The sequence below is a fragment of the Ursus americanus genome, chromosome 3 (genome assembly GCF_024610735.1).
Source record: "Ursus americanus isolate L20-20 chromosome 3, mUrsAme1.1.p, whole genome shotgun sequence".
In the NCBI taxonomy this organism is placed as follows: domain Eukaryota; kingdom Metazoa; phylum Chordata; class Mammalia; order Carnivora; family Ursidae; genus Ursus; species Ursus americanus.
Window position 1 is genome coordinate 13564743 of NC_142129.1, and position 26074 is coordinate 13590816.

The 26074-nt window shown below is 35.4% G+C and overlaps 1 protein-coding gene across 8 annotated transcripts in view; it reads left to right on the top strand.

Annotated features, from left to right (window-relative positions):
- BRAF (B-Raf proto-oncogene, serine/threonine kinase) overlaps nucleotides 1-26074 on the top strand; it is a 169722-nt gene that overhangs the window by 100257 nt on the left and 43391 nt on the right. For 6 of the 8 annotated variants that reach the window (XM_087860784.1, XM_087860785.1, XM_045792499.2 and 3 more), the window contains exons 6-13: nucleotides 3995-4143; nucleotides 5093-5212; nucleotides 10071-10230; nucleotides 17109-17145; nucleotides 20871-21007; nucleotides 21252-21369; nucleotides 23881-23965; nucleotides 25088-25264. In XM_087860784.1, coding sequence (XP_087716910.1) covers nucleotides 3995-4143; nucleotides 5093-5212; nucleotides 10071-10230; nucleotides 17109-17145; nucleotides 20871-21007; nucleotides 21252-21369; nucleotides 23881-23965; nucleotides 25088-25264 — 983 coding nt within the window. Of the gene's footprint in view, nucleotides 1-3994; nucleotides 4144-5092; nucleotides 5213-10070; nucleotides 10231-17108; nucleotides 17146-18554; nucleotides 18675-20870; nucleotides 21008-21251; nucleotides 21370-23880; nucleotides 23966-25087; nucleotides 25265-26074 lie in introns of all 8 variants that reach the window. The other 2 variants (XM_045792502.2, XM_045792503.2) reach the window with 1 other exon arrangement.

Sequence of the window (26074 nt, forward strand, 5' to 3'; positions counted from 1 at the left end):
AAAAAGCAATAGATGTCTTTCATTAAAAGGAACTGAAAAAATCTGAATGGTACAAAAGTTTATCGAGTGAGAAAAGGAAAATACCTAGTGGGGTAGACACTTGTTAATTATTATGTAGTTCTCCAAACTCTTTCTGCTTATACAAACATGTGCTTATACTTTGGGAGCCCAAAGTTCTCTCCACTCTCTTTTTTCCTCCCTTCTCTTCCCTTAATATCCATTTCTTTCTTAAAACTAAAAATGTAGTCCTGTTGTGTGTGATAGTCTTCATCTTTAAACAAAAAAAATAAATAAAACAGTGCATCATGGGTGTCTTCCCACGTCAGTACACCTAGCTATATATTTATAATGATTGCATAATAGTCCATAAGAATATAAATTCAGTATATTTATACTTAACCATCCTCTATTAATAGACATTTAAGGTTTTTTAAAAAATCTGTTTTGTACAGGGCTAAACAGAATCTTTTTGCATACATCTTGATATACTTGTGTAAATATTTCTGAAGGATGAGTTAATGGAAGTGGAATAGCTCTCCTTGAGGACCTCTCCCTTCATCTGGTTTTGCATTTGCTGGAACCTAGCGTAAGCTAAGTGTCACCAGCATGATATCTAGAACGTGGGGCGTCTCCACCTTAGAGATGAAGATATAGTCCCAGAGCTTGAGAACCTACCCTCTAAAAGGGTAAGGCAGAAGCCAGGAGTAGAATGATCTATAAGGCAGGAATGCATTTCTTACTTTCTATTGTATATGGAATTTTGACCATAGTTTATTTTTTCTAGGTGGGTAGTTAGTTATTGCTACCCTTTTGGCTTCCCAAGTACTTTCCCGTGTGCTTTGGTGATCAGTACAGCTGGACTCCTAAAGCAGAGGAATAATGAGCTGATTTCCTTAGGGATTTGTGCTTTCAGGGCTCCATTAGTGGTGAATAATGGTGAATAATTTGTGCTTCAATAAGGCATCTTTTCAATGAGTGTTGTCAATCAGATTTACTATGGAGCAAATAGTTTTGTAATGAAGACCTAGCAAGTTCCTCACTATTGATTTTTTTTAATTTGTAGAATTTCAAGTGGATAAATCTGAAGATAATTTTAAGTTTTTAGGAATCCAAAAACAGTAGAGCTTACGTTTCATGAAGATTACTATTCTTTTTCCTAATTATTTTTCTTAGCTAGAAAGTAGTTAGGAGAGAAGACCTAAGTTATCAAACATAAAATAGTGTTAAAAGTGGTGCCTCAGGGTAGGGCCTTGCCACAAGAGTATGGAAATCCTCACAACACAGTTGGAGACCTGCCAGTAAATATTTATTAAGAACTTCCCATTTCCCAACACTGTGTCTGATCTGGGACTATAACAATGAATAAGAAAAAACAGTATCCCTGCCTTAGAGTAGAGACAGATGTTTTGATAAGAGCATTTCATAAACACTCTTGATTACTGTGTATGTACGGAGTACAGCAGATGCACAGAGTAGAGACTCCTAACCTAGCCTTTGAGGAGTCAGGAAGGTTTCCCAAAGGAGAAACTCTCTAAGCTAAGGCGTGTTGGATCAGGAAATGGCAGATGGAGTGAAGGGAAGAGTACTCTCAACAGAGGAAACAGAGAAAGCATGGAACTTTTCAGTTTTGAAAGAAATTCAGGGGGAATGGTATAAAGTTGGAGATGGGGTTGTTACAATGTAGCAAGAGCTATGGGTAGAGTAAGAAGAATCCAGCTTTTAGGAGTCCTTGTAAGGCATGTTAAAGATTTACACTTCTCTTTAAAATAATTGGAAATTGATTGTGATCAGGGGAGACATGGTTGGATTTGTGTTTTGGAACAGTTGCCCTGAGTGCCATGTAGAAGCAAGGGTAAAAGCACATGTTCTACTTAAAAAAGGGAGAGAATTTCTCTCTTTTCTTCACTGTGGTGGATTTTGCTGGCAACTCAAGGAATGCTGCTTATGCCTCCCAGTTTCCTAGAGTCCGTTATTAAAGCAGTTCCTTTGGTATTTGCCTACATTCCAGAAGTCCCTGGGAACGGGCAGGGTGGAGGCGGAGAGGTAGAAAAACAAGAAAATACACCTTCCTGTACTCACTTTTATTGACAAAGGTATACTCCCAGATCCAATTATATGTCACAATTTATGTTCAAATGCATTCCCACATTTGCTTCTCCTCATTTCCACTGCTCTCTGCTTTCCTCTCTCCTCCCCTCCTGCCCTGTTTGTTTGGTTTTCTCCTTTACATACACAAACAGCCTGGTACACATAGTTTTCAAGCAGAAGTCAGTAGCAGGAAGAACGACTGCGAGTAGATTAATGGAAAGAGAAATTAGAGCTTCATGAAAACTCAACAGAGTATTAAGTGAGTGAGAAATGGAGAGGATAGGAGAGGATCAGATGACTATAAAATGCTGATTCCTGTGAACATATTTTATATTTTTCTGTGCTCTATTTCCCGAAATTCTGCAAGAAATATGAAAAACGCTTGCTTTGGCAAATATTGGTCACATAAATGTTAAAGATTTTCTAATTTCTTGTATATCCAGAGACTAACGGAAAAGTAACAGCTAAAAACAAGCAGCTGCCTTTTACATCCCCTAGAAAGTGATATATAGACAAAAAGGTGCAGAAAACAAGAGCCACTCTTAATATTACCTGAATGTTCTCAAAAAGCGTAGAATGCCTGATGTGCTCAGATATCATTTCCTTGATGAGACATTATTTTTAAATAACTATTTATCCTGTTAAATGCATGTTTATTGAAAAAAGTTTGGTAAACTGTGGGCATTGAAATCTACTTAATGGATCATGAAAAACATTTCCATAAGATAGAAAGTCCTGATGTACATTATATATAGTCAGGGTAAATACTATTATCTGAATATAGGTATGTCCTGGGTCATAATGTAAAATGTATTTCTTACTATTGTTAGTGATGAAAACCATCTGAGAAACAGATGAATTGAGAATACACCCAGCAAGGACAAAGGACAAAATAGAGTCACCCATGCTCTCACCACTCTGAAATAGCCACAGTTAACATTTTGGTATTTCTCTTATATTTTCTGCTTATTCTATACCCAAACCAGATGCTCTAAAAATAATTTCTGGCTTCAGTAGTTATAAGGTGGAGCCTTCCTAATGCAATTCTTTTTATGTGACCTCTGTGTGGGTCATTTGCCTTCTGACAGTTCTTCCATGTTGCCTTTTAAGTTTCCTGGAGAGGAATGTTCGCAAATTTAGGTGTTCTAATCCTCTAACAAAGTGATAATTTGTTAAAAGTGGTTCTTACTATCTTTTAGGTGATTTTCCTCTCCCTTAGCCTAGTTAGTTTCTGTTTTAATGCTCTTTGGGTGATTATCTCCTTATTACCAAATAGTGACTTTAAGCCATAGTTCCTTGCTTTATCAACTTCGGCCACCATTTACTGATTCCAAAGGGAATTAGCTCATTTGTAGGCATTACAACCTTTCTTCTTCCCTCTCTTCCTTCAGTGTTATTTTTTTGGGGTTTTTTGTAGGTTGGTTTGTTTTGGGGGCAGGTTCCTCTACTGGATGCCTTTGTAACTTTAAGTAATATAAGTATACCGTTGTTTCTTGTTCTGTCAGCACCAGTAGGCATCTCTTAACTCCTTTCTTTGTACAGTTATTAAAGTGTGCCCTTACCCTTCCTTTTACCCCTATTCCCTCCTTCTATTTATCATCTGTGTTTTTAATTCCATGGAGTCAAGCTTGAAAATAGTTTCCAGTCTTTTACTCAATTTCCATCTTCTTGACTTCTGAGTTTTTTAATTGTATTATATTGGGTGGGAGAGAAATACAAATAGTCCATCTATTGTCTTGAACACCCCCGCCCCCGGTTTTCATTTTAGTATTTTCGTGTGTAAGGCAGTTCTCATGATATAAACATATTAAAGATTTATTATTTTAAGCAAGAGAGTAAGTAAGTTGATTTCTAAGAAGATTCTTGCAAGCTTTTGAAATTCTCTATGATGTTTTTTACTTCGCAGGTACGGAAAACTTTTTTCACCTTAGCATTTTGTGACTTTTGTCGAAAGCTGCTTTTCCAGGGTTTTCGCTGTCAAACATGTGGTTATAAGTTTCACCAGCGTTGTAGTACAGAGGTTCCACTGATGTGTGTTAATTATGACCAACTTGAGTAAGTAATCAAAAAAATCTCTTTTCTGTCTACATTTTACTTTTCTTAATGTGAAACTAGTATATCTTAGAGTCTGGGAATTTTCTATCTGGTAGAGTTACAGAAAATTAAAAAAGCATGGCTAGAGAATACGGTGTGGTATAGCCAGTACTGCTCTCCCAGCTTGTAATTCTGATTCAGCTATGCATTTCATTTATGTCTTATATCCTCTTTTAATTAATAAAGATCCCTTGCCCACAGACATCATCTTTAGATGGTTTTTGGGAGGAGAATGGGTGTGATTTCAATTACGTTAACCATTATATTTTTGGATCACAGATCAGGGGTTCTGGTTCTGTCACTATTTTATAAATTATATGTATTCTTTCTCTCTCTTTCTCTTTCTGTCTCTTTCTCTCTCCTTCAACCTCCCCTGCCCAGTTTTTTTAAAAGTAAGATATAAAAGCTTTGTACCCAGTGTATCTCTTTCTAAAATTTCTATTTGCTTTATGCCAGAGTTTCTGTAATAGATTAGACTGAGTCTGTTGTAATCTTTTTTGTTGTTGCTGCTGCTGCTACTGCTGTTAAGGTCTCACTACTTTCTCAATCACTTGAGCAAAGAGAGTTCAACTCTATAAAGTATATTATAATGATGTAATCTAACTGAGACGGTAGATACATTTTCTTCTAATTTCTTAACCATAAAGCATGATTTTCCCTTCTAATATGTAGAAATTTGCGTATAGAGCAATTAGTTTTAGATTATAAGCTTGCCTTTCAAAGTACAATGTAATTTTTTTTAAATAAGCCTTTAAGCCAAAATACAACTAATTGAATTTAACAATCATTTCTGAAATGGAATTTGATCTCAAATATTTCTGTTAACTCTATAATGTATTCTGGTATATGAAGCTTCTGGGTTTTGCACAAGTTAGGTTTGTTTTGTTTTGTTTTTGTTTTTGCCTCACAGTTTGCTGTTTGTCTCCAAGTTCTTTGAACACCACCCAATACCACAGGAGGAGGCCTCCATAGCAGAGACTGCCCTTACGTCTGGATCATCCCCTTCTGCTCCCCCCTCCGATTCTACTGGGTATGATTTGACTCCTGCTGTTCAATGACAATGCTATTTGAGCTGGTTTCTTTTGGATCTTTTGGTTAATTATAAACCTTTCCAACTACTTGGATTGTTAAATTAAGGATTTTTCTTCAGGTAACTTACCACATCAGGCAAATTTGTACATGCATTTGGTAAGATACATGGGATTCAAACTGACAGACTGTTTCAGGACCAGTCTTAAAAAAATCAAGTAACAGATCATTTAGAGTCCTTGCCTTGTGCTCATCACTTTATTAGGTAATATCAAATATAGAAGTGTATGATTCCCATTTTAAGAAATAGCATTGACCAATGAGACAGTGGCAAACAATTTAAAAACAGTATATGATTACAGTCTACAATTTCTCAGATGATTGCTATTTTAAACAATGTGGAGACATAAATATCATGTTTACCTTAGATGGGAGAATAGTGAGAGTAGTCAAAAACATTTAATGAAGAAATGGGATATGAACTGGACCTTCAAGAATTCTAGAATCTGAATGAGTCCAGGGAATAAAAAGCATGGTGGTGGGTTGTTCGGTGAGAAGTAGCATAAACAAAGGGAATAGGATGGTAGATTTGAGAGAGAGTGAACAGAGGCTAATCTAAGTTGAGAAGTATCATATATAAGACCAGATTATGAAGAGTGTTGGAATTCAAGCTGGAATTTAGACTTAACAGAAGAGGGAGAAAAATGTAAATGTTTTTGAGCAGAGGACTATCCGGGTGAAAATTTAAAGAAAGAAGCACTTAGCAGTGATACACAGATAGATCAACGGACAAGTGTCGAGGATGAAGAAGGCCAACTCAGATGCTGTTCATAGTGAAGACAATGAGAGGCAATAAAGATTTGAACTGCGGTGGTAGCAGTGTGGAGAAGGGATGGATACGTATAAATTGTAAAGAATAATATTAACAGTATTATTAGTTGTGGAGGATAAAGGTGAGAACTGACTTTAAAGATGATATAAATGTATCATATATTCAAGCTTCAGAGTAGGAAAAAAGGTGATGATGAGTAACAGATATTAGTGTTTTGGAGAATTTCTTACGCAGGTCTGCATACTCTTTCCCTTTTGGATTTGAGGCAGAATAAATTGTGCTGTATTTGGTTACAGCATATTGTTAAAAAAAAGTCCCCACGTGGCATTCTGTTCTGTAATTTTCCAGAGATAATTAGTTAAGATCAGAAACATTTACTGTCGGTTCAAACCCTACTTCCTCTCTTCACAATGCAATGCTATCTTTTCTGCCTAGAGACAGAAAAATTAATAAGTGGACAATTCTGAGATCTGTAATTTTACAAAGTCAACCTTTCTAGAATTCTCATAGGCTAGAAAATTTAGCAAAAGACTTGTATTAAGGGCTGGATGTTTTTATCTACTTTGGAACACTAGAAAATGCAACCATTAATTTTTTTTTTTTTTGTCAGGTTTTAACAGTTACCTGCTCTGGTGGAGTCCTTTTATTCCTGCTGTCTCTATCATTAGTTTTATGTACCTGGGTCTTTCTTAGATCAAAGTGTTGTTATTGTTCGTTTTGATTTTTAATTAATCTTTTGGCTATGGCATTTACTCCTGACAGGTTCTGTAGACCATGATGCCTTTCTAATGGCAGGTCCCAGTTCTGTGAGCAGAGTTACAGAACATCACAATGAAATTAACGTGTTCTTTCTGAAGGTTTATAATGGTAATGATCCAGGACACTTACCTTCCACTGAAAGGATACTGTCTTAAAACTGAGAAACCATTTGCCTGTGCCATGAGTATTTTATTTATAACTAAACTGAAGTACATTCTGGTCTTGAGCAAATGATAAGAAAGATGTTCAAACTTTGTTTTCCTGATGCTTTTATGTCAAAGGTGTCTAGATGTGCCTATGAAAAGATAGAAGCCAATCCTGTTCCATACTCCTATTCCTTTGCCTTTTGTTAATAGTTCTTATGACAACTATAGCGCTCATGAAACGCATATAATAATGGATGTAACCAAGATATATTGGAGAAGTGATACATTGGCCAGTTTGTACCTCCTTTTCTGCTTTTTAAAAATGCTATGGGATGTATGAATGTCTGAAAAGTCAGCATTTTAAAATTTGCATATTCGTGAACAGAAGTAGTCACTTTGCTTGAAAATTTTAATACTCTTAAAAAAACTTTTAATATTCTAGATTGAAAATGAGATCAAAACTAATTGGTAATTTGTTGAAGGGTGTTAGAGGTAAAATTCTTTTTCTTTTTAATCCAATACTACTTTAAAGAGGTTTGCAGCAGCATAGGTAGAGGTATCAGGAGAAAGCCAGTTTGCTGGCTCCCAGCATACTTCACAGGGTATAAATCGCCATGGTCCAGGTAAAGACATCCCAGTATGGAAACTGAATTTTATCAATCCCCAGAAATGATGAGAGTTACTAGAGATACCCTGGTTTACAGTGGCCAGAATTAGAGAAGACTGAATCAGACTGAATCAGAATTCCAGGTAAATTCATTTCCGTGAGAAATATAGCTGTTGTATAGACCAAAGTTCTTGGATGGACCAGTGCTCAGTCCACTTTTAGAAGATATTTATGAGAAACCAAATTATAATCCAAAGATTAGGACATGACTCAGATGTTTAATGATACCAGGACTTAATTACTTGAAGTTTTCTCCAAAGTTACATACTTGCTGTCAAGGCTAGGTAAATTGACTTTATGGACCAACATATGCCTTCTACTGGGTGGTGTTAGATACCAACTGCCGAATACAGTCTTTCTGATTTTGTGTAATACACAAGATATCTTCACTTTCTTAAATATCTATTCTTTTTTTAGATAATAAAATCTATCATATAAAATCCAGGTTTTTGTTTTTCCTACTTCTGGACCAATGCCCTTTGAATACATGTTCTTCTTTGTTATAAACTACATGTTGCAGTCATGATCTTAATTCAGTAACTTTCAAAAATGACTTGCTGTCACTTATGCCTGCACCAGACCAATTATATTGATCAGACTGCCCTATACAACTATAGTTAATTCAGGCTCTTTCCACTTTTAAGTCCTAACTTAAATTATGCTATTGACTTGAGACTTTTTTTTTTTTAAAGATTTTATTTATTTATTTATTTATTTATTTATTTGACAGAGATAGAGACAGCCAGCGAGAGAGGGAACACAAGCAGGGGGAGTGGGAGAGGAAGAAGCAGGCCCATAGCATAGGAGCCTGATGTGGGGCTCGATCCCATAACGCGGGGATCATGCCCTGAGCCGAAGGCAGACGCTTAACCGCTGTGCCACCCAGGCGCCCCTGACTTGAGACTTTAAATCAGCCTATGGTTTTTTAAAAGTAGGTGCATTTTCCAAAACTTTTTTAAAAAAACCAATTTTGTCATTTTTCATTCTTTTACCTGTTTCCAAAACCCCTTACAAAAGGCATATATTGGCTGCCTAAAGCAAAAATAAAGATAGCTCTTTCACAAACTAAAAATTTCACAGTAATTAGTAGGATAAAAAGGACAAGTGGAACACGGTAATTTTTCTAAAGGCCAGGTCCATCGGTTTTAGCCTGTAATTCTCATTGGGTGATACTAATTTTTCAAAGTACATAATATTTTATTATTTTTATTTCAGTTCTAAGTGGACTCCATTAATATGAACAGATAAGCTCAAAATTTCTTTCCCTACCCTTAAGAGCATGCTTCAGAGAGTCAAACTATAAACTGGTGTGGTTCAGATTCAGAACCTTTAAAAAAACTCTTTGGCTTCTTTGGCCCTTCAAACCTCTGTCTACTCCTTTTGTACTGTATTTTCTTCCCATTCTTTTCTAAACCCTGTCCCCTCACAAAATGTCTTTGTATTCCCTCCACATTGTCTTTCTGGCTACATCTTAATAACCACTAAATAATGCAGATTATTACAGAGTTTGCATAAAATGAGTGTAATGATACCAGTCTTTGTAGAGAGGTTGTTAGCACTGCGTCATTCATTGGTCCTGATGGAGCTCACTGACACAACCATACCTCCTCTATCATGTGATACTTCCTTCCCAGTTCCTTGGATATCCTCTCTGAGGGACCTAGACTCCTCACTGATGTTGGCAATCTATTCGCAAAACTTTAGTGTGCTCTCTGAGTGCCAGGTTCATTTCAGGGCAGTGAGAGTATAGAATTTGTTATTTATCTACAGTACCAAAATAGATCATTCTGTCACCTGTTTTGATGATCTCATCAAAAAGCAATTTTTAAAAAGATTTGCTTTAATGCTTAACACATGATTCTTTTCCCCTTTGTTGCTCAATTATTGGATGTGGTAAAAAATTTAAAATAGAGATTATAAGGGTCATCTTTTGGATTTGCAAGTGGTCTTTTGCTATTGTTCAAGATTTTAATTCAATGCTATGTAAAGCAACAGATACATCTTTCAGGCACTGAAATACACAAGTGTATTTTTAAAATACTCATTATTTCCTAATACTTTCCATAAAAATCTCATTTTAGTAACTTCAGCTATCAAGAAATGACAAAGGTAGAAAAAAATAGCAGATATTATTCACTCAGTCTCTAGTATCTAGAGATTTTTGTGTAACTTTAGAGTGTTTCTTCAGCTGATTAACCACAGGTAATTTCTAGCCATTTGTAGATTTCCCTGGAGTTTTTTGGATAAGAATCAGTTACCATTGATAGTCCCTGGAGGGTCTGTTTGAGCAAAAGCAGCTTTGTCATTAGCTGTAGGCATATATTAGTTTTTTAAACCCAATTACTGCTGGGTTTTTAATGCTTTACAAGGCAATCTTTATATCATCCATTTTTTTATGTTATTATCTCTATAAAGGTGCTCTGAATCTTATCTTTCAATGACTTGATTTTTCCAGGCCCCAAATTCTCACCAGTCCGTCTCCTTCAAAATCCATTCCAATTCCACAGCCTTTCCGACCAGCAGATGAAGATCATCGAAATCAATTTGGACAAAGAGACCGGTCCTCATCAGCTCCAAACGTGCATATAAACACAATAGAACCTGTCAATATTGATGTAAGTATCCAGCATTGTTAGAACTAAAAAGATTCGAGTGTATTTCTTTATTTTTGTGCTCTGCTTATAATGTAGATCAGAAATGTGTGTCACAGTTACTATTAGTGATAGACTTTTCATGAATTACTGATCAGAAAGCCTTGTCATCTTCTCTGATGGTATTAAATACTTAACTGGTGCCAAATTATGGAGTTGTTCTGATTTTTTTTCTTACAACATTGTTTCTGCAAAAGTCTTATCTTCATTTGTTTAACGGATAATCCCTTATCCGTTTTATGGTAAAGAAATAATACAACTGCAGATTTTCTATTTAAATCAATTTGAGATCTTTATCTAAATTTCTAAAAGTATAACTTCGAGTTAAATAACCCTTAAGAACTAATCATTACTTTATGTATGAGACATGCAAAACTACCTTTTACCTTCTTTTTTTTTTTTGACTATACCATTGTATTCCATCTCTCTATATATCATGAATTTTTGCATATTCTTTTTTGGTTAAGTTTCTCATTAAGTTTTAATCATTCATTTTTAAAAATGTATCTTCTCTTGTGTAATCATCATATATTGTAATCTCATCTCTTCAGTTATTTTAGCCACAAGAGGCAGGTCACTCTTGATGTTTTTACTTTTCCAGTTTATCTTGCGCACTGTAACTAAATTATATAACTTAGTGTTGCTGCCTCAATTAGATATTCTTGGCAGCAGAAACCATTCCTAATATTAGTTCACTTGGCACCTATCTTAGAACTAAATACATAATGGTCATCAAAAAATATTTGTTTCAGTAAAAGGGTTAGAAGATGAAACAGGAAATTTCCCATATTATAGGCCAGGGATGAACAAACTTTTTCTTAAAGGGCCAGATAGTAAATATTTTAGGCTTGTGGATCATATGATCTCTAATGACAACTGTTGAACTTTGTCACTGTAGTGTGAAAGCAGCCAGATATAATGCATTATAAACAAATGGGTGTGGTTTTATTTCCATAAAACTTTATTTACAAAATAATCTGGTAATTGAGTTACAGAAGAGAATAATGTGCCCTCGCTACCTGAGCTGTGATGGGCTGGGGATCCCAATCTTAGAATTAGGTGTCACTTCTCACAGAATTCGTGCTTTCATATAAAGAGTGTAAGTTATCCTTAATCTCTGCAATAAGCAACCAAACAGAAAACCCACCAAGCTTGTTTGCCTTGGAAAGTAATTATATTTAAAAAGGAAGTTAAAAATAAACAAATAATAAAAATAAAGAGGAAGTTAAAACTCTTTCCCCAAGTAAACAGGGTACTAGAATTAGTGAGGTGGTTACTTATGTGTTAGAAGATAGGAATTGTTCTCATTTTACAGGCATACCTTATGTGAGTCCTCATAAGATTGAGTAGAGAAGCAAAAATTGTCCTAACAGGAAAATATTCACTTATTAACAGACTACTTTAATATTAGTCCCCACCCAAATGTCCCTCCCCATCTAATACCAGTTTGCATTCCAACCCCCTTACATCATTATCCAATATTTCAGTGAAAACCTATTGCAGATTTATTGCAAATCTGGAAGAAAAAAAAAGGAAAGATTTTTTAAGGCTTTTACAAAGACAGTGAAAAAGGACTTTGGAGAACTACTGAAATGACAAAAGGCCATTGAGAAATAAGGAATACAGTAGAATTAAATTAGTCCAGTGAACAATGGAAAAGATGCATAGAGATGACAATATAACAGGCTCTTCAAATGAAAATGATTTAAGTATCAAAAGATTGATAGAGGCCCTTCAGGGAATTGATGAAGTCCTCTAAAATTTTTATAAAGATTGATTGATTGATTTTAGAGAAAAAGAGAGCATGAGCAGGTGGAGGGGCAGAGGCAGAGGGAGAGAACCCTCAAGCAGGTTCCCCACTGAGCACGGAGCCCAACACAGGGCTCCATCTCAGGACCCTGAGATCATAACCTGAGCCAAAACCGAGTCAGCCGTTTAACTGACTGAGTCTTCCAGGTGCCCCTACAATTTTTATAAAAATGATTATGCCTATGACGTAAAAGATGAATATGAAATTGAGGGTTTCAGTTCGTGCTATCAAAACTTTTGTATTATGAACAAAAAAAACCTTAATTTATGTGTTCTAAGAATTAGCATATTGAGATTATAACTTAAAATTTATTGGGGCACCTGGATGGCTCAGTTAGTTGGGTGACCAACTCTTGATTTCAGCTCAGGTCATGATCTCAGGGTCTTGGGATCAAGACCTGCATCGGGCTCTGTACTCAACGTGGAGTCTGCTTCAAGATTCTCTCTCTCCCTCTTCCCTTCCCCCCCACCCCCTCTCTCTCAAATAAATAAATCTTTAAAAAATAACAAAGTTATTAAATGTAAAAGAAAAACTTCATTATAAATTTTAATTTCATTGTTCAAGATAATTTTTTTCCAAGATAAATTTCTAAATTCTAGACTTTGTTCCCACTTTTTACTTTGAAATTTTTTCTCTATTTTTGTTGGATTCATTTTAAGTGGCCTTTTCCTAATATCAATTTTTCTCAACTAATAAGGTCTTCTTTTATCTAGCTAGACCTGAATACAAAGCAAGAAAAAAAGTAGGAGAGGGAAATATGGGAATAATGGATTGTGAAATAAGAAATCAAATCTTACTTCTAAGTTAGGTCTGTTCTCATTATGTTCAAAATTGTAGCCATCTTTACTTTCAATATTAACATCCTTTTAGACTATTTCCTTCTAGATTTTTTAACACCTCTATCACCATCTGTTTCCTTGTTCCAAAACTTTCATTGACTTTGTACTGATTATAAGATTACAAATTCTTTAGCATTTTCATTCAATTTCAGTCATTTCATTCAACTCCAATCATTATTTATCATTTATTATTCTAGTAAACAAGGTTGTTTTGACTTGTTTTTGACATACTTGGCAATATTGACTCTGGGATAGGCACTATGACAGAATTGGGAAGTAAGGATGAATTAGCACATGGTCTTTGACCTCAGAGAGGTCACAGTCTAATGGATGAATCAGACATATAAATAAATAGACACAAAAATATATAGTGGTAGTTTATAGAAGAGGGTAATAAACTCTACCTTGTTGTATATAAGAATATTTAACAGAGAAAGGACAACATTTAAGTTGTAAAAGATGAATGTGTAGGAGTTGATTAAGGACACTTGGTGGGGGTTTTAAGAAGAAAGGACATTTGTTAAGGAAATAGTATGTGCAAAAGTATGGAGGTAACTTTACATGGAATGTAATTAATAGTTGATATTGTAGGAGTTTAGGGCTCAGGAGAAGGGTACGGAATGGTGGAAGACAAAACCAGGTAGGTAGAGTCCATACTGAAAGGCATTGTGTCTTACTTTAAAGTCTCTATAGGAGTTGGTGGTAGGGAGTTTGAAAAATTTGGAGTGGGAGAGAAAGTGCTCAGCTCTATGTTCTGGAAGAATCTTTTGAATTCATGAGAGATTGTAGGTAAGACTGTTACGAATGATATTGAAAATGCCTACTGTTATGAATAAACCTACTCTATAGCAAATACTATACTAAGTGCTTAACATAAATTTTCCTACTCTGCCCCCATAAACTTTCATGGGTTAAGTACTATTTTTATTATTTTACAGTTGAGAAAATTAGATTTTGGGAGGTTAAGAAACTTCCCAAGATCGCATCACTGATAAATGACTGAAATGGGGTATAAAACCTGCTCTTTCCTGCTTATGCTTAACCACTGTTCTGTAAAGTAGTAGAAGAAAGGGGTGAAAGAGATGAGAAGTAGAAGATAATGCCCAGATTTCTCTGGCCTGGGTGAATAGATAGTATTCATCCCATTCATTAGGCTAGGAAATACCAAAGAAGAAGAACAGAACTTGTAGAAATGAAAATGGTAACTTATTTTGAACATATTGACATTAAGTTGTCTGAGGGACTTTACTGGTTTAGAAGTCCTTGAGTAGAGATACAGATTTTGGAGTAATTAGTATATCAGTTAAAACCATGAGTGTAAATGATATTACTCAAAGAGTATATGTAAATTGCCAAAAGGGTAGAATATGCAGCCCCATTGAATATTATTAACATTTGAGGTCCAGGCAGAGACTGTCGTTCTGTGTCTCTTTTGTGGGCTCCTCTTCCTAAGTCTAACTTCAGGTAAGTAAGAGAAAGTAGTGTTGCAGAAAAGGGAGAAAAGGGACTTCAAGAATGCTGAAGTAGTTGATGTCAGTCTCAACTGTGGTAAGGACTGAAAATGACTATTGGACTATGTCATTTTGACTTCATTGGGAACTGTTTTAGAGGGCTGGTGGAGGAGAGCAAAGCAGGTGAAGATGTGGGTTAAGTATCAGTTTTGAGAGGCTTGACTATAAAGGAGTAACAAAGGGGCCATAGATTAAAGTAGGGTTGAGGGACAGTTGTTTTTAATGTGAGAGTCTTAACGCGTATTTGTAACTTGAGGGAAAGAAGTGAAGAGAGAGGTTGAAAATAACAAAATAGGGAATAATTGACATAGTAAAATGTCCGTTAACTTGGAAACAAGGTTCTTCAGAGGGTATGAGGAATTAAAGATGGACATAGCTAGAGCTCTGCAGCCCTTTACAGGCTGTATGGTCTTGGGTAAATGACTTAACCTTGAACCTAGAAGTGTCTACCTCTTACAGTGGATTGAAAGTTCTTTTTTTCTTTTTTTTTTTTTTTACTAAGTGTTTTTTTTTTTTTTAGATTTTATTTATTTATTTGAGAGAGAGAGAGAGCATGCATGAGCACAAGCAGGGGAAGCAGCAGGCAGAGGGAGAGGAAGAAGCAGACCCCCTTCTGAGCAAGGAGCCTGATGTGGGACTCAATCCCAGGACCCTAGGATCATGATCTGAGCGGAAGGCAGCCGCTTAACTGACTGACCCACTCAGGCACCAGATTGAAAATTCTTATTGTGCCTTGCACATAGTGAGAATTCAGAAATTATAGCTAACATAACCATGCAAATATTCATAAATATAGGGGCAGAACAGAATGTTCTCTGATGGCTTCTGTTTACTCTGTCACGCTACAGGTAAGAGATAATAAGTAAGCAAGGAACTACAGGAGATGAGCAAGAGTATGAAATAGCCAGTATTGGAAATAATAGAAGATCCTCTTAAACTAGAACAAATAAAAAGTTGTCAAGGAGCTTTAAGAACAGATTGAAAAGTAGAAGTTTATGGGCAGTAAGAGTGGAAAAAGCCAAAATTGGCTGATGCCTGGTTATGGGGAGTCACAAACCAGGTTCAGGGAAAAGGAAAAGGATGTGGCCTTTCTGCCTTTGTCTTGTTCTTTCTGTCCAGCAGGTCCTCTGCTTCCCCCCGCCCCCCACATTCCTATCTATCCGTCAGACCCCAACTCAGCTCGTCTCTTGAAATGTTTCACCAGTGATCCGGTCTTACAGTTATTTATCCCTTGAACTTGTGTAACACTAAGAATCTTTTCACCTGGGGCACCTGGGTGGCTCAGTTGGTTAAGCACCTGCCTTGGGCTCAGGTCGTGATCCCAGGGTCCTGAGATCTAGCCCTGTGTCAGGCTCCCTGCTCCGCAAGAAGCCTGCTTCTCCCTCTCCCTGCCGCTCCCCCCTGCTTGTGCTCTCTCTCTGTCAAATAAATAAATAAAATCTTAGAAAAAAAAAAAGAATCTTTTCACCATACAATTTATTTGGCAGTTAACTAAGCATCTTTGGCACCTCTTGTATTGTTTTCTTAAGCTATTATTTTTGTATTATTTAATGTCCATGTTTGTATGTCTTTCTTCCACTTAGATTACAAGCTCTCAAGAACACAGAAAGTTAGTGACACCACCAGGATTTTATATTTATTGGTAGCCACTCAACCCTTAATACCTAGCACGTTGTTTGCCAGATATATGAGTATTTGTTGATTATTCTGTAGAAGATGTTGAAGGCTTTATATAATACATTGAACATGATAGAAATGCATCTGTAAAGAATTTACTCTAGGTCTTAAACCTATAAACAAAAAGCTGCCAGTTTGCAAAGAGCCTTTGAGCCTGTTTAGAGACATTTGGGGCCATTCAATCCCTCTTATTTAAGTTAAACTGAGTAAAAAACTAAGTTCTACCTATGTAGGTCCAAATTGTATTGCATTGCCAGTAGACTTTCCCCTCCCACGCCCAATATTATCTGTTGTAGAAAGCTATGTTTTAATCATAAAGATGGATTTTAACAATACCGTTGTTTGAGCCATTTTGATTTTTTCCCTTCTCACGTTTCCTTATACATCTGTATTTCTGTAATTGTAATCAATGTACATTTAATTTTATTTTTTATCATATTGTAAACATGTTTCACAATACAAGCTTCATAATTATTTCAGTAGCTGCATAATACTTATTAAATTGATGCACCATCATATACTCAACCCAAATGTCAATGTGCCTATAATAGGTAAATAATTATTTTTGATTTTTTTAGTATGATGGATAATGCTGCATCCTTGTGCATATCACTTTTTCTTCTGAATTATTTCCTTAGGAAAAATTCCCAGAAGTGGAATTACAGGATCAAAGGGTATGAACATTTTATGGCTCTTAACATGTGCCAGTAGAATTTTTTTAAATCAAGTGACAAAGCCATTGGTTTTGAATGGCCTGAAATGGATTTCATCATTTGATCAGGACTAATAATTCCTTCAATATAGGGTTAGGTTGACAAGTGCTTCCAGATGTTTATTTTATCATGTTCACCAGCTACTTTCATATTCTTTCTGTTTTGTGAAGCCATTATAAGATAGGTATTATTTAGAATTAACTTTTCTGTTAATGATTAGTCAAAAGTTCGGTGTTGTTACTACTTTCTTACCATATGCTTTGAATAAATATCCATTACTGTTTATTTGTAGGACTTGATTAGAGACCAAGGGTTTCGTAGTGATGGAGGTAAGTAGTGATTTCCATTAAAAAAAAAAAAAAAAACTCAGAAAAATGCAATTGCTTTGCTGCTTATCTCCTTTATATTTGCTGCTTTCATGAAACACAGACACAGAGAAAAATGTGTAGAGAAAGCCCCAAATATCTTTTGCTTTTCTTTATTATTTATCATTTATATCTAATAAAATTTTAACTGACTTATGAGTAGAGGAAAAAGAGAGGACATAAAAGGGGGTCTTAAATGTACTATCTACAATTTTAAAATCATCAAAGAGAGAGCCTTAATTATTTTACCCACTTTACTGATTCCTAACCATCTCCAAACCTCGAGATGCTAAATTTCCTTTGGGAGCCTCCACTAATACCACTAATTGTTAATGATTGAGCTTAGAATCAGTTAAAACTTGATTTTCCTAAATCATTCTTAGGGAGAATCCCTTAGATTGCCTGTCACAACTTCTCAGTTTGTTAGAATTGTCAGCCTCTTCTCTTCAGCTTTCTAGAAGGATGTGGAATGCACATTGTATAGAATAGACCCTAATAGAAATCCTGTTGTCCTCTTATTAGTCCAGTAAATAAAATAAGTAAATGAGAAATTGAGTTGAGATTTCTTACAGAATTTTCATCAGATATTCACTCTAGCACTCTGTGAAAATTGGAGACATAAAACGTTGCTTAAGAAAATACTTTTAAAGTAAGATTTTACCCCTATATAATGTTTTCCCAAAAATGGTATTTGAAACTATCTTGAAGATTTCTTCCAGGTGGTCCTCCATGCTTGCTTTTTCAGCTGTCTTCTATCTAATAAAGAAGACCTGCAAAACCTGTTTATCTTGTAGAGAGTCAGTCTTTTCACTGTGACCTGCTTTATCTTCAAAATATCTAAGCCCAGACTTAAAGATAGTTTATATTGAATAAACATTGTATAAACCATCTTTTGTTATGTTTCTGTATACCTGTGAACCTGCCAAAATGATAACCCTGCCTTATATACTGGATTTAGTATTCACTATAGCATGTAGTTTAAAAATTTTGGTTTTTTTCCATTTGTTATTCTGTGAACCGCCAATTAATGTTGCTGCCAGTTTGACTTTCATACGTCTTAATAACTGTGGCTTTTGATAATTTTGCCCAATACATCCAGCATTTAAATGTTTCCATCATGTTAGCATCACAGAGTTAACTTAGTCATAAAAACTGCCTGCCTAGTACCAAAAACCAAATGGCATTTCTTGTCCTTTTTTAGGAGTCACTTTATAAAAAGTCATTGGGATTTTAGGAAAACAAGCAGAATTTTTTAGACATCCAGAATGAATTTGTGAAGCAGGCTTCAGCTCATTTATTCCCATGACTTCTTTCATTTTTTCTGTGTGTCTGTCTTCCTGTGTTTGCCTGCCCCTCTCTTTCTCTTCTAACAGCCCCCTTGAACCAGCTGATGCGCTGTCTTCGGAAATGCCAATCCCGGACTCCCAGTCCCCTCCTACATTCTGTCCCCAGTGAAATAGTGTTTGATTTTGAGCCTGGCCCAGTGTTCAGAGGTAGTTGGGCTCTTCTTTCTTGTTTTCACCCAAAGCAAACTAAATATAAACTATAGATACTGTTTGTGCCTCACCCTCACGGCGTGTGTTTGTAAGTGTGAGAGTTTTCAGTACTAAATTTCTGCTTGGCCTGGCCGGAATGCTCTGAATGTGCTTCTCACACATACTCACTACTACAAGCTTTGTGTATGCTGTCTGTCGTACATTTTTAAAAGCAAAAAAATTCTGAGCTGAGATGTCCATCTTGTTTTCTGTTATATTAATTACTTTTTGGTCTTGATAACTTCTTAAACTCCAATGGGTGGCAGTAAGTAATGTATGTTGGGGCAGGGTGTCTTTCAATCTGAATTACTTTTATTTTAATCCAGTTAGGCAGTAGCCTTCATGACTATTAATATTTGGTACCAATTTGTGTGGTTTTTAAAAAAGTAAAAACGGAAATCCCAATTATGAGATTTTGCTAGACTTTTGGCTTTATTTTTCTGTAATAGCAGTGTTCTTTTTTTAAATGTAGGACATGTACATTTTACTTTATATCAAAGGTAGGGAGCCTTTAAAAAGGTCTGTAATATATTTGGCGTACTTTAGCATACTTTAAAAAATTTGAGTAGTGACACTCCCACTTATGCCCTAATATGAGGGGGAAGCAACAGTATAATTTCACTCTCCCATTTCATCTTGCCTTTAATTAGTAATTAAACTGATTTTTAAAGATTTGAGTCAAAGTTCAGACAGCCATCTTGCTACAGATGTTTTTAAAGAATTGTATTTACTGGCTTTTGCTAGTGTCTGTTACTTATTCTGAATGTAGTGGTGGTGTTTCAGATTTTTGCTCTCTCACTCAGCTGTTTCTCATAAAATTTGTAGAATGGACTAGAAGTCCTGCAGTGCTGACTAGTGTGACTGAAATAAGTAGTACAGTGCCAACCTCTGTAGATCAGGATTATGAGGCCTGAGCAAGCAGTTAAGGCTTTAAGATGTTGAATCAAGTTATCAGTGGAAATGGATTATGTGCTAGTTACAGACATTCCAGATGCCATTTTCTTTTAGAAAATTGCATGTTAGATCATCAGAATTTTATATGATGACATGTGTGATGTAGTAATGATAAAATTCTATAGTTTTAACATCAAAGTGTAGGCATTGGTATCCTTATTCTTTGAAAGATAGTGACACCACCCTACCCCCAAATAGTAATCTTCTTTAAAAAAAAAAAAAAAAAAAAGAGTCCCTGGGGGTCTTTTTGTTCTGTATATGCAAATATTATTGGATATCTCAATTCCACTTAGCTATACTCAGGCTCTACCAGGAGTCATTGGCCTGAACACCTCCAAACCGGGTAGATGAATTTAGGATTTTTGCTTAGTCAGCATTTGGAAAAGAATTGGGCCCTGCCAACTGAGTCTACTTTCAGTGTGTTCGTTGGGCTCACTTGGCTGATAGGGTATTTCCATTTGTAGTAACTTGGCCAAGAGTCCATAGCACTTACTTTGCTCTTACTCTATATGGGTAGTGATTTTTCAGAAAATCTTGAAAAACCTGCTTAGCTTTGTTTATATTAACTTTGTCATACAGGTAACAAGTAGTCTTTGTTTAGTAGAATAGGAATCCAGGAACCAATGAACTGAGCAGTATTTCTAACTATTTAAGAGTTAAATAGTATAGTTAAATAGTATAGGATTTTTAAAGTTTGAATGCCTAAAATGATAGAGCCAGATAGTCTTAACATTAAGGCTATTATTATAATATGTTTCCTTTTGGGAATTTCCATCTGTTTTTATATTGATTGGCTGTTAAGTTAACATAAAAGAGTTACAAGGTTTTTATTTTTTTATATAAGCTCTTAAATTGATTTTACTTTTTTTAGTCAAAGAAACAAAACCTTGGGAGTATTGCCCTAGTATTGATCTCTTATTTTAGAAGGATATTTTTCTTTTGGACTCTGTACCAATAAACAAAGTTTGTATATGTAATCAGATGTTTTAAAAGTCGTTAAATGAGCCAGAAAACCAGAAGAAATTATAGTGCAAATCATCAAATGAGGCTCTTCCTTGGCCTATCATTTCCAAAAGGTGTATATTTAAAGATATGCTGCATTTTTAAAAGAAGTCTAAATCTCTCCCCACCCTCTGCCCCCAATAAATTAATATACGTGATCCTCCTTTAATAGATATATTTTTCATTTCACTAACTTAGGATCAACCACAGGTTTGTCTGCCACCCCCCCTGCCTCATTGCCTGGCTCACTCACTAATGTGAAAGCATTACAGAAATCTCCAGGACCTCAGCGGGAAAGGAAATCATCTTCATCCTCAGAAGATAGGAATCGAATGGTAAGAATGTGTGATACCTTTTTTCCTCTAAGTTCTTTTGTTTTACAAGTCATAGCTAAATGTAATGTCACCTTTTAGATTATATGATAGTGATGTATGATACATCAGAATGTGACTCAGAATTCCCTTAATGAAGTAAATATAAGAGCTGATAGTTTTTTGCTTAAAGCATTCCCACACACTGATTTTTGCTCTCTTCCTTTTTTGTTTGCTTTGGCTTGACTTTTGCACAAATTTTATCAAGAAAACACTTGGTAGACGAGATTCAAGTGATGATTGGGAAATTCCTGATGGGCAGATCACAGTGGGACAGAGAATTGGATCCGGGTCATTTGGGACAGTCTACAAGGGAAAGTGGCATGGTATGTATGTAATACAGTGATACACAAGTTAAAACAGGACATGTTTAACAACTTCTGTAGAAAAATATCAAAGGGAATATTTACTATTTGCATCATTAAGCTATTTTGATGAGATTCAAGAGTCCTCTAAAGGGTTTCTAACAAAAATTATGGGAAATAAAAACTGGATTCACAGCAACCAGGACTCTTATCATTAGAGTAATAATTTTTAAAGATGACAGTTCTCTAGGAGAGGTATACCCCAAGATTTTTTTTCTTTTAGAAGTCTTTTTGCTGATTTTCTTTGTATTATAAACCATAAGTAAACATTGACGTGTACTTACCAAAGGAAGAAATAGCCAGTAAACATATTAAAATGTTTGGCCTCACTAGTTATCAAAGAATTACAAAATCAAAAGCTAGAAATCATTGTTTGCTTCTCAAGTGGACAGATTTTTTTTAAAGCTTTTATTTATTTGAGAGAGAGAGCATGAGCAGGGGAAGGGGCAGAGGGAGAGGGATAAGCAGACTCCCTGCTGAGCAAGGAGCCAGACATGGGACTCTATTGCAGGAGCCTGGAATCATGACCTGAGCCATCCAGGCGTCCCCAGATATTTTTTTTAATTGACCATGTTTATAGCTGTGATTATAACACTGCTGGTAGGAAAATAAATTGTTAAAAATTTTCTGAAAGGCAATTTGTCAATATGTATGTTGAGCTAACAATTCCATTTGTAGAACTACAATTAATTGGGCGGAAACAAACGTGTGTATGCAAATATATTCATTAGAGACTTAATATTAATGAAAAATGGAAATAAACTTATCTGTTCATCAATAGAGGACAGAATAAATTGATAACCTCCGTATATGACTATACAGACATGAAATAGTGTGAATGATCTGTATTTGTTGATACAGAAAGGTATCCATGGTATATTGAATTTTACAAAGCAGCATGTGTAATACTTCATATTATGATACTACCTAGAAATAAATATCTAACATAAGATTAAAAATGACCATCGGTATTTTAGTATATATCTTTTTAGGTGATCTTTTCATATGTATTGATAAATATTCACATTGCATACATATAAAAACCTAATAGGATGTATATCAGTATGTTAATAATGGTCATTTCTGAGTCACAGTTTATAAGAGATTTTAATTTTTTTCTTTGTGTGTTCAAAATGTTTTTCACTATATTACTTTGATAATCAGGAAAATTCAATAATTATATCAAAGTATAATATATTTGCCAAAAAGTGCAAGATTCATCTGTATTATTGTGTGTGGTTGTAGGTCATTCTCTATGTAGTATTCATTGTGTGACTATACCATAATTTCTTTTTTGCTGTCTACTGTATGATGAGCATTTGAATAGTTTCCAGTTGGAGGCTATTACAAATACTGCTGCTGTGAATATTCTTAGTATGTGTTGTTTGGTGAACATGTATTCCATTTTTGCTGAGTATATACCTAGGAAAGAATTGTGGGACCACTGGATATACATATGTTCAGTTTTAGTAGATGCTGCCACAAGTGTTTCAAGTGGTTGTACCATTTTACACATCCACTGGCAATGTGTAAGAGTTCTACCTATGAAATTTTTTTTAAATTACAATTTGAATAATTTTCCTAAGCAAAAGCAGGTGATCCATGGATTTCAAAAACATGTTAAGTACTCTGATAAAGAAATTTTATAGTTTTCTCTTTCAGCCATGCTTCACTGGGCCTGTCATTTGTAGTTTTAGCATTCAGTTAATAAAAGCATCTGGTTTAGTATTGTTAAATAACCAGGAAAATACCACGGGTGCTTAATTGGTTAAACTAAATTTCCAAGGGAAAAACAACTTTGGCTATTTTTTGGATTGGTGTTTTGAAATATTATTATAGGAGTATCGTTGTTCATTTAGCTTTTATCCTTGGAAAATTAATGCATTTTCTGGGGCGCCTGGGTGGCTCAGTCGTTAAGCGTCTGCCTTCGGCCCAGGGCATGATCCCAGGGTCCTGGGATCAAGCCCCACATGGGGCTCCCTGGCTCCGTTGGGAGCCTGCTTCTTCCTCTCCCACTCCCCCTGCTTGTGTTCCCTCTCTTGCTGGCTGTCTCTCTCTCTGTCAAATAAGTAAATAAAGGGGCGCCTGGGTGGCTCAGTCATTAGGTGTCTGCCTTCGGCTCAGGGCGTGATCCCAGGGTACTGGGATTGAGCCCTGCATCGGGCTCCCTGCTCTGCCAGGAGCCTGCTTCTTCCTCTCCCACTCCCCCTGCTTGTGTTCCCTCTCTCACTGGCTATCTCTCTCTCTGTCAAATAAATAAATAAAATCTTAAAAAAGAAAAAAAAATCAGTAAATCTTTAAAAAAAAAAAAGAAAATTAATGCATTTTCGAAAGTTACGATATTATTTATTTGCACTTCAGTAATGGTGTGGATTTAAGGCCATGGTAATTAGTGAAAATACCCAACAGTTTTTTAATATATTTTAAGTTTAAAAAATTGGAATGACATTTGGAATGACAATTCTTTTTTAGGTGATGTGGCAGTGAAAATGTTGAATGTGACAGCACCCACACCTCAGCAGTTACAGGCCTTCAAAAATGAAGTAGGAGTACTCAGGTGAGCCTGTGTGAATTCCTGTTTTCCAGAGAAGTTATCTTCATCTTCTCTTTCCCAGTGACAGCTGCTGGTGGCTTTACAGGTTTACTAAAAGTGGATAAAATGGAGCTTGTCTGAGTATATTTTGTCTTTAACCATATTCTTTAAGTGGTGTACAATATTATGTGGTGTAACTGATGGAAACATGAATCCTAGAGTGAATTAATAGAAATACAGTATTCTGATCATGGGAAATCACATCACCACTTAGTGAAATAATACTCTCAAAATTCTAAACTTACCAGAACACATTTAAAGATTGTATCAAGCCCTGGAACTTGAGAAACATTAAGAAACTAAAGTATATCCAGGCAAGGACAACATAGAGGAGTAGTATTCTGCTACTATAACTTAGGGGAAAAACAGCAGAACTGAGGATATTTGGATTCATTGAAGGCCATTATGTTCTAGAGGGCACCAACTTACTCTGTTTATTCCAGAGAGCAGAACAGGAAAGCCAGTGGTGGAAGTTGTAGGGAAATGATTTTTTCTCAACCCCAGAGAACTTTCTAAGACTAGAACCACTTAAGAAACCAAAAGAAAAAAAAAGAAAAAAAAAAAAAAACGGGAATGGGGGAAGTAAGCTACAATCTCAGTGATGAACTTCACATAATTGAAGGTATTTAAGCAGCCTCCAGTTGCCTATCTGTGAGGTATATTAAAATTTAAGACCTTTCTGAAAGGGGTAAGATATTAGACTAGACAATTCCTAAAGTCATTTCTTAATGTATCCTTCCATTGTCTTTTTTTTTTTTTAAGATTTATTTATTTATTTATTTTAGAGAGAGCATGCGCACACGTGAGTGGGAGGAGGGGCAGAGGGAGAGATCTCAAGCAGACTCCCTGCTGAGCGCAGAGCCAGAGGTGGGGCTCCATCTCACTACCCTGAGATCATGACCTGAGCCAGAACCAAGAGTCAGATGCTTAACAGACTGAGCTAACCAGGCAGTCCTCCGTTGTGTGTTTTAAAATACTTTTTTTCTAACAACATCTTACTGATAATTCATCTGCTTTGGCCTACTTTTTAAAGATTTGCTGAAGTTTATCAACCTTTACTATTTACTGACATTTTTCCTTTTACAGGAAAACTCGACATGTGAATATCCTACTCTTCATGGGCTATTCAACGAAGCCCCAACTAGCTATTGTTACCCAGTGGTGTGAGGGCTCCAGCTTATATCACCATCTCCACATCATTGAGACCAAATTTGAGATGATCAAGCTTATAGATATTGCACGGCAGACTGCGCAGGGCATGGAGTAAGTTCCATTCTGTTCAATCTCTTATAAAATATTTTGAAGACCACTGATGGTATTTTAAAGGTTTTAGCTAGTATTCTTTTGGTTGCTTTTTACATTACTGTCCAGTAACATATGGACACTTTTAACTAATGACTAACAATATGTTATTAAGAAATTAAATAGTATCTGTCTAGTACAGTCTTCAAAAACATGTATTAGGTGTTTGATAGCAAATACATGACTACAAATTTATGTTTAGCATGCAGTGATTTAGCAGTGAAGGTTCAGAAAACAAAACAAAACAAAAAAAAATCCCTACTGAGAAGTCATTAACAGTTACTGAAGTGTACAAAATGATTGTTAAGTTATCCTCAAATTATTTTCTCCATGTACCAGTATTTATTATTACAAAATGGTCATCTGAGTGAAATAAAGTTAAATGAAAATCTTGGGGATTCCAGGCTGAATTATTCATATCTATTGATTTTTGCTATGTAATTTAAAAGATCAGAGGTTATTTGAATAGAATTTATCATCAGTCAAAATGAACCAACTGGGAAGGATAAATTTTGAATCCAACTCTTAAGTACAAATGAAGAGATAAATCAAAAGGTAAAACTTAATAAATTTTGGAAGCACTTAGGTGAAAAATTTTAAATGAGTAAAATACAAGTTTGAAAGTTCATGTTTAAAAATATGTATGTATCTTAAATTTACATTTTATAGTATACAGATAGCTTTCACACACGTAGATCATTATGTCATTTAATCTTTATAATGCTTTTATAAGTACATATTTTTATTTGCTTTTACAGATAAGGAAACTCA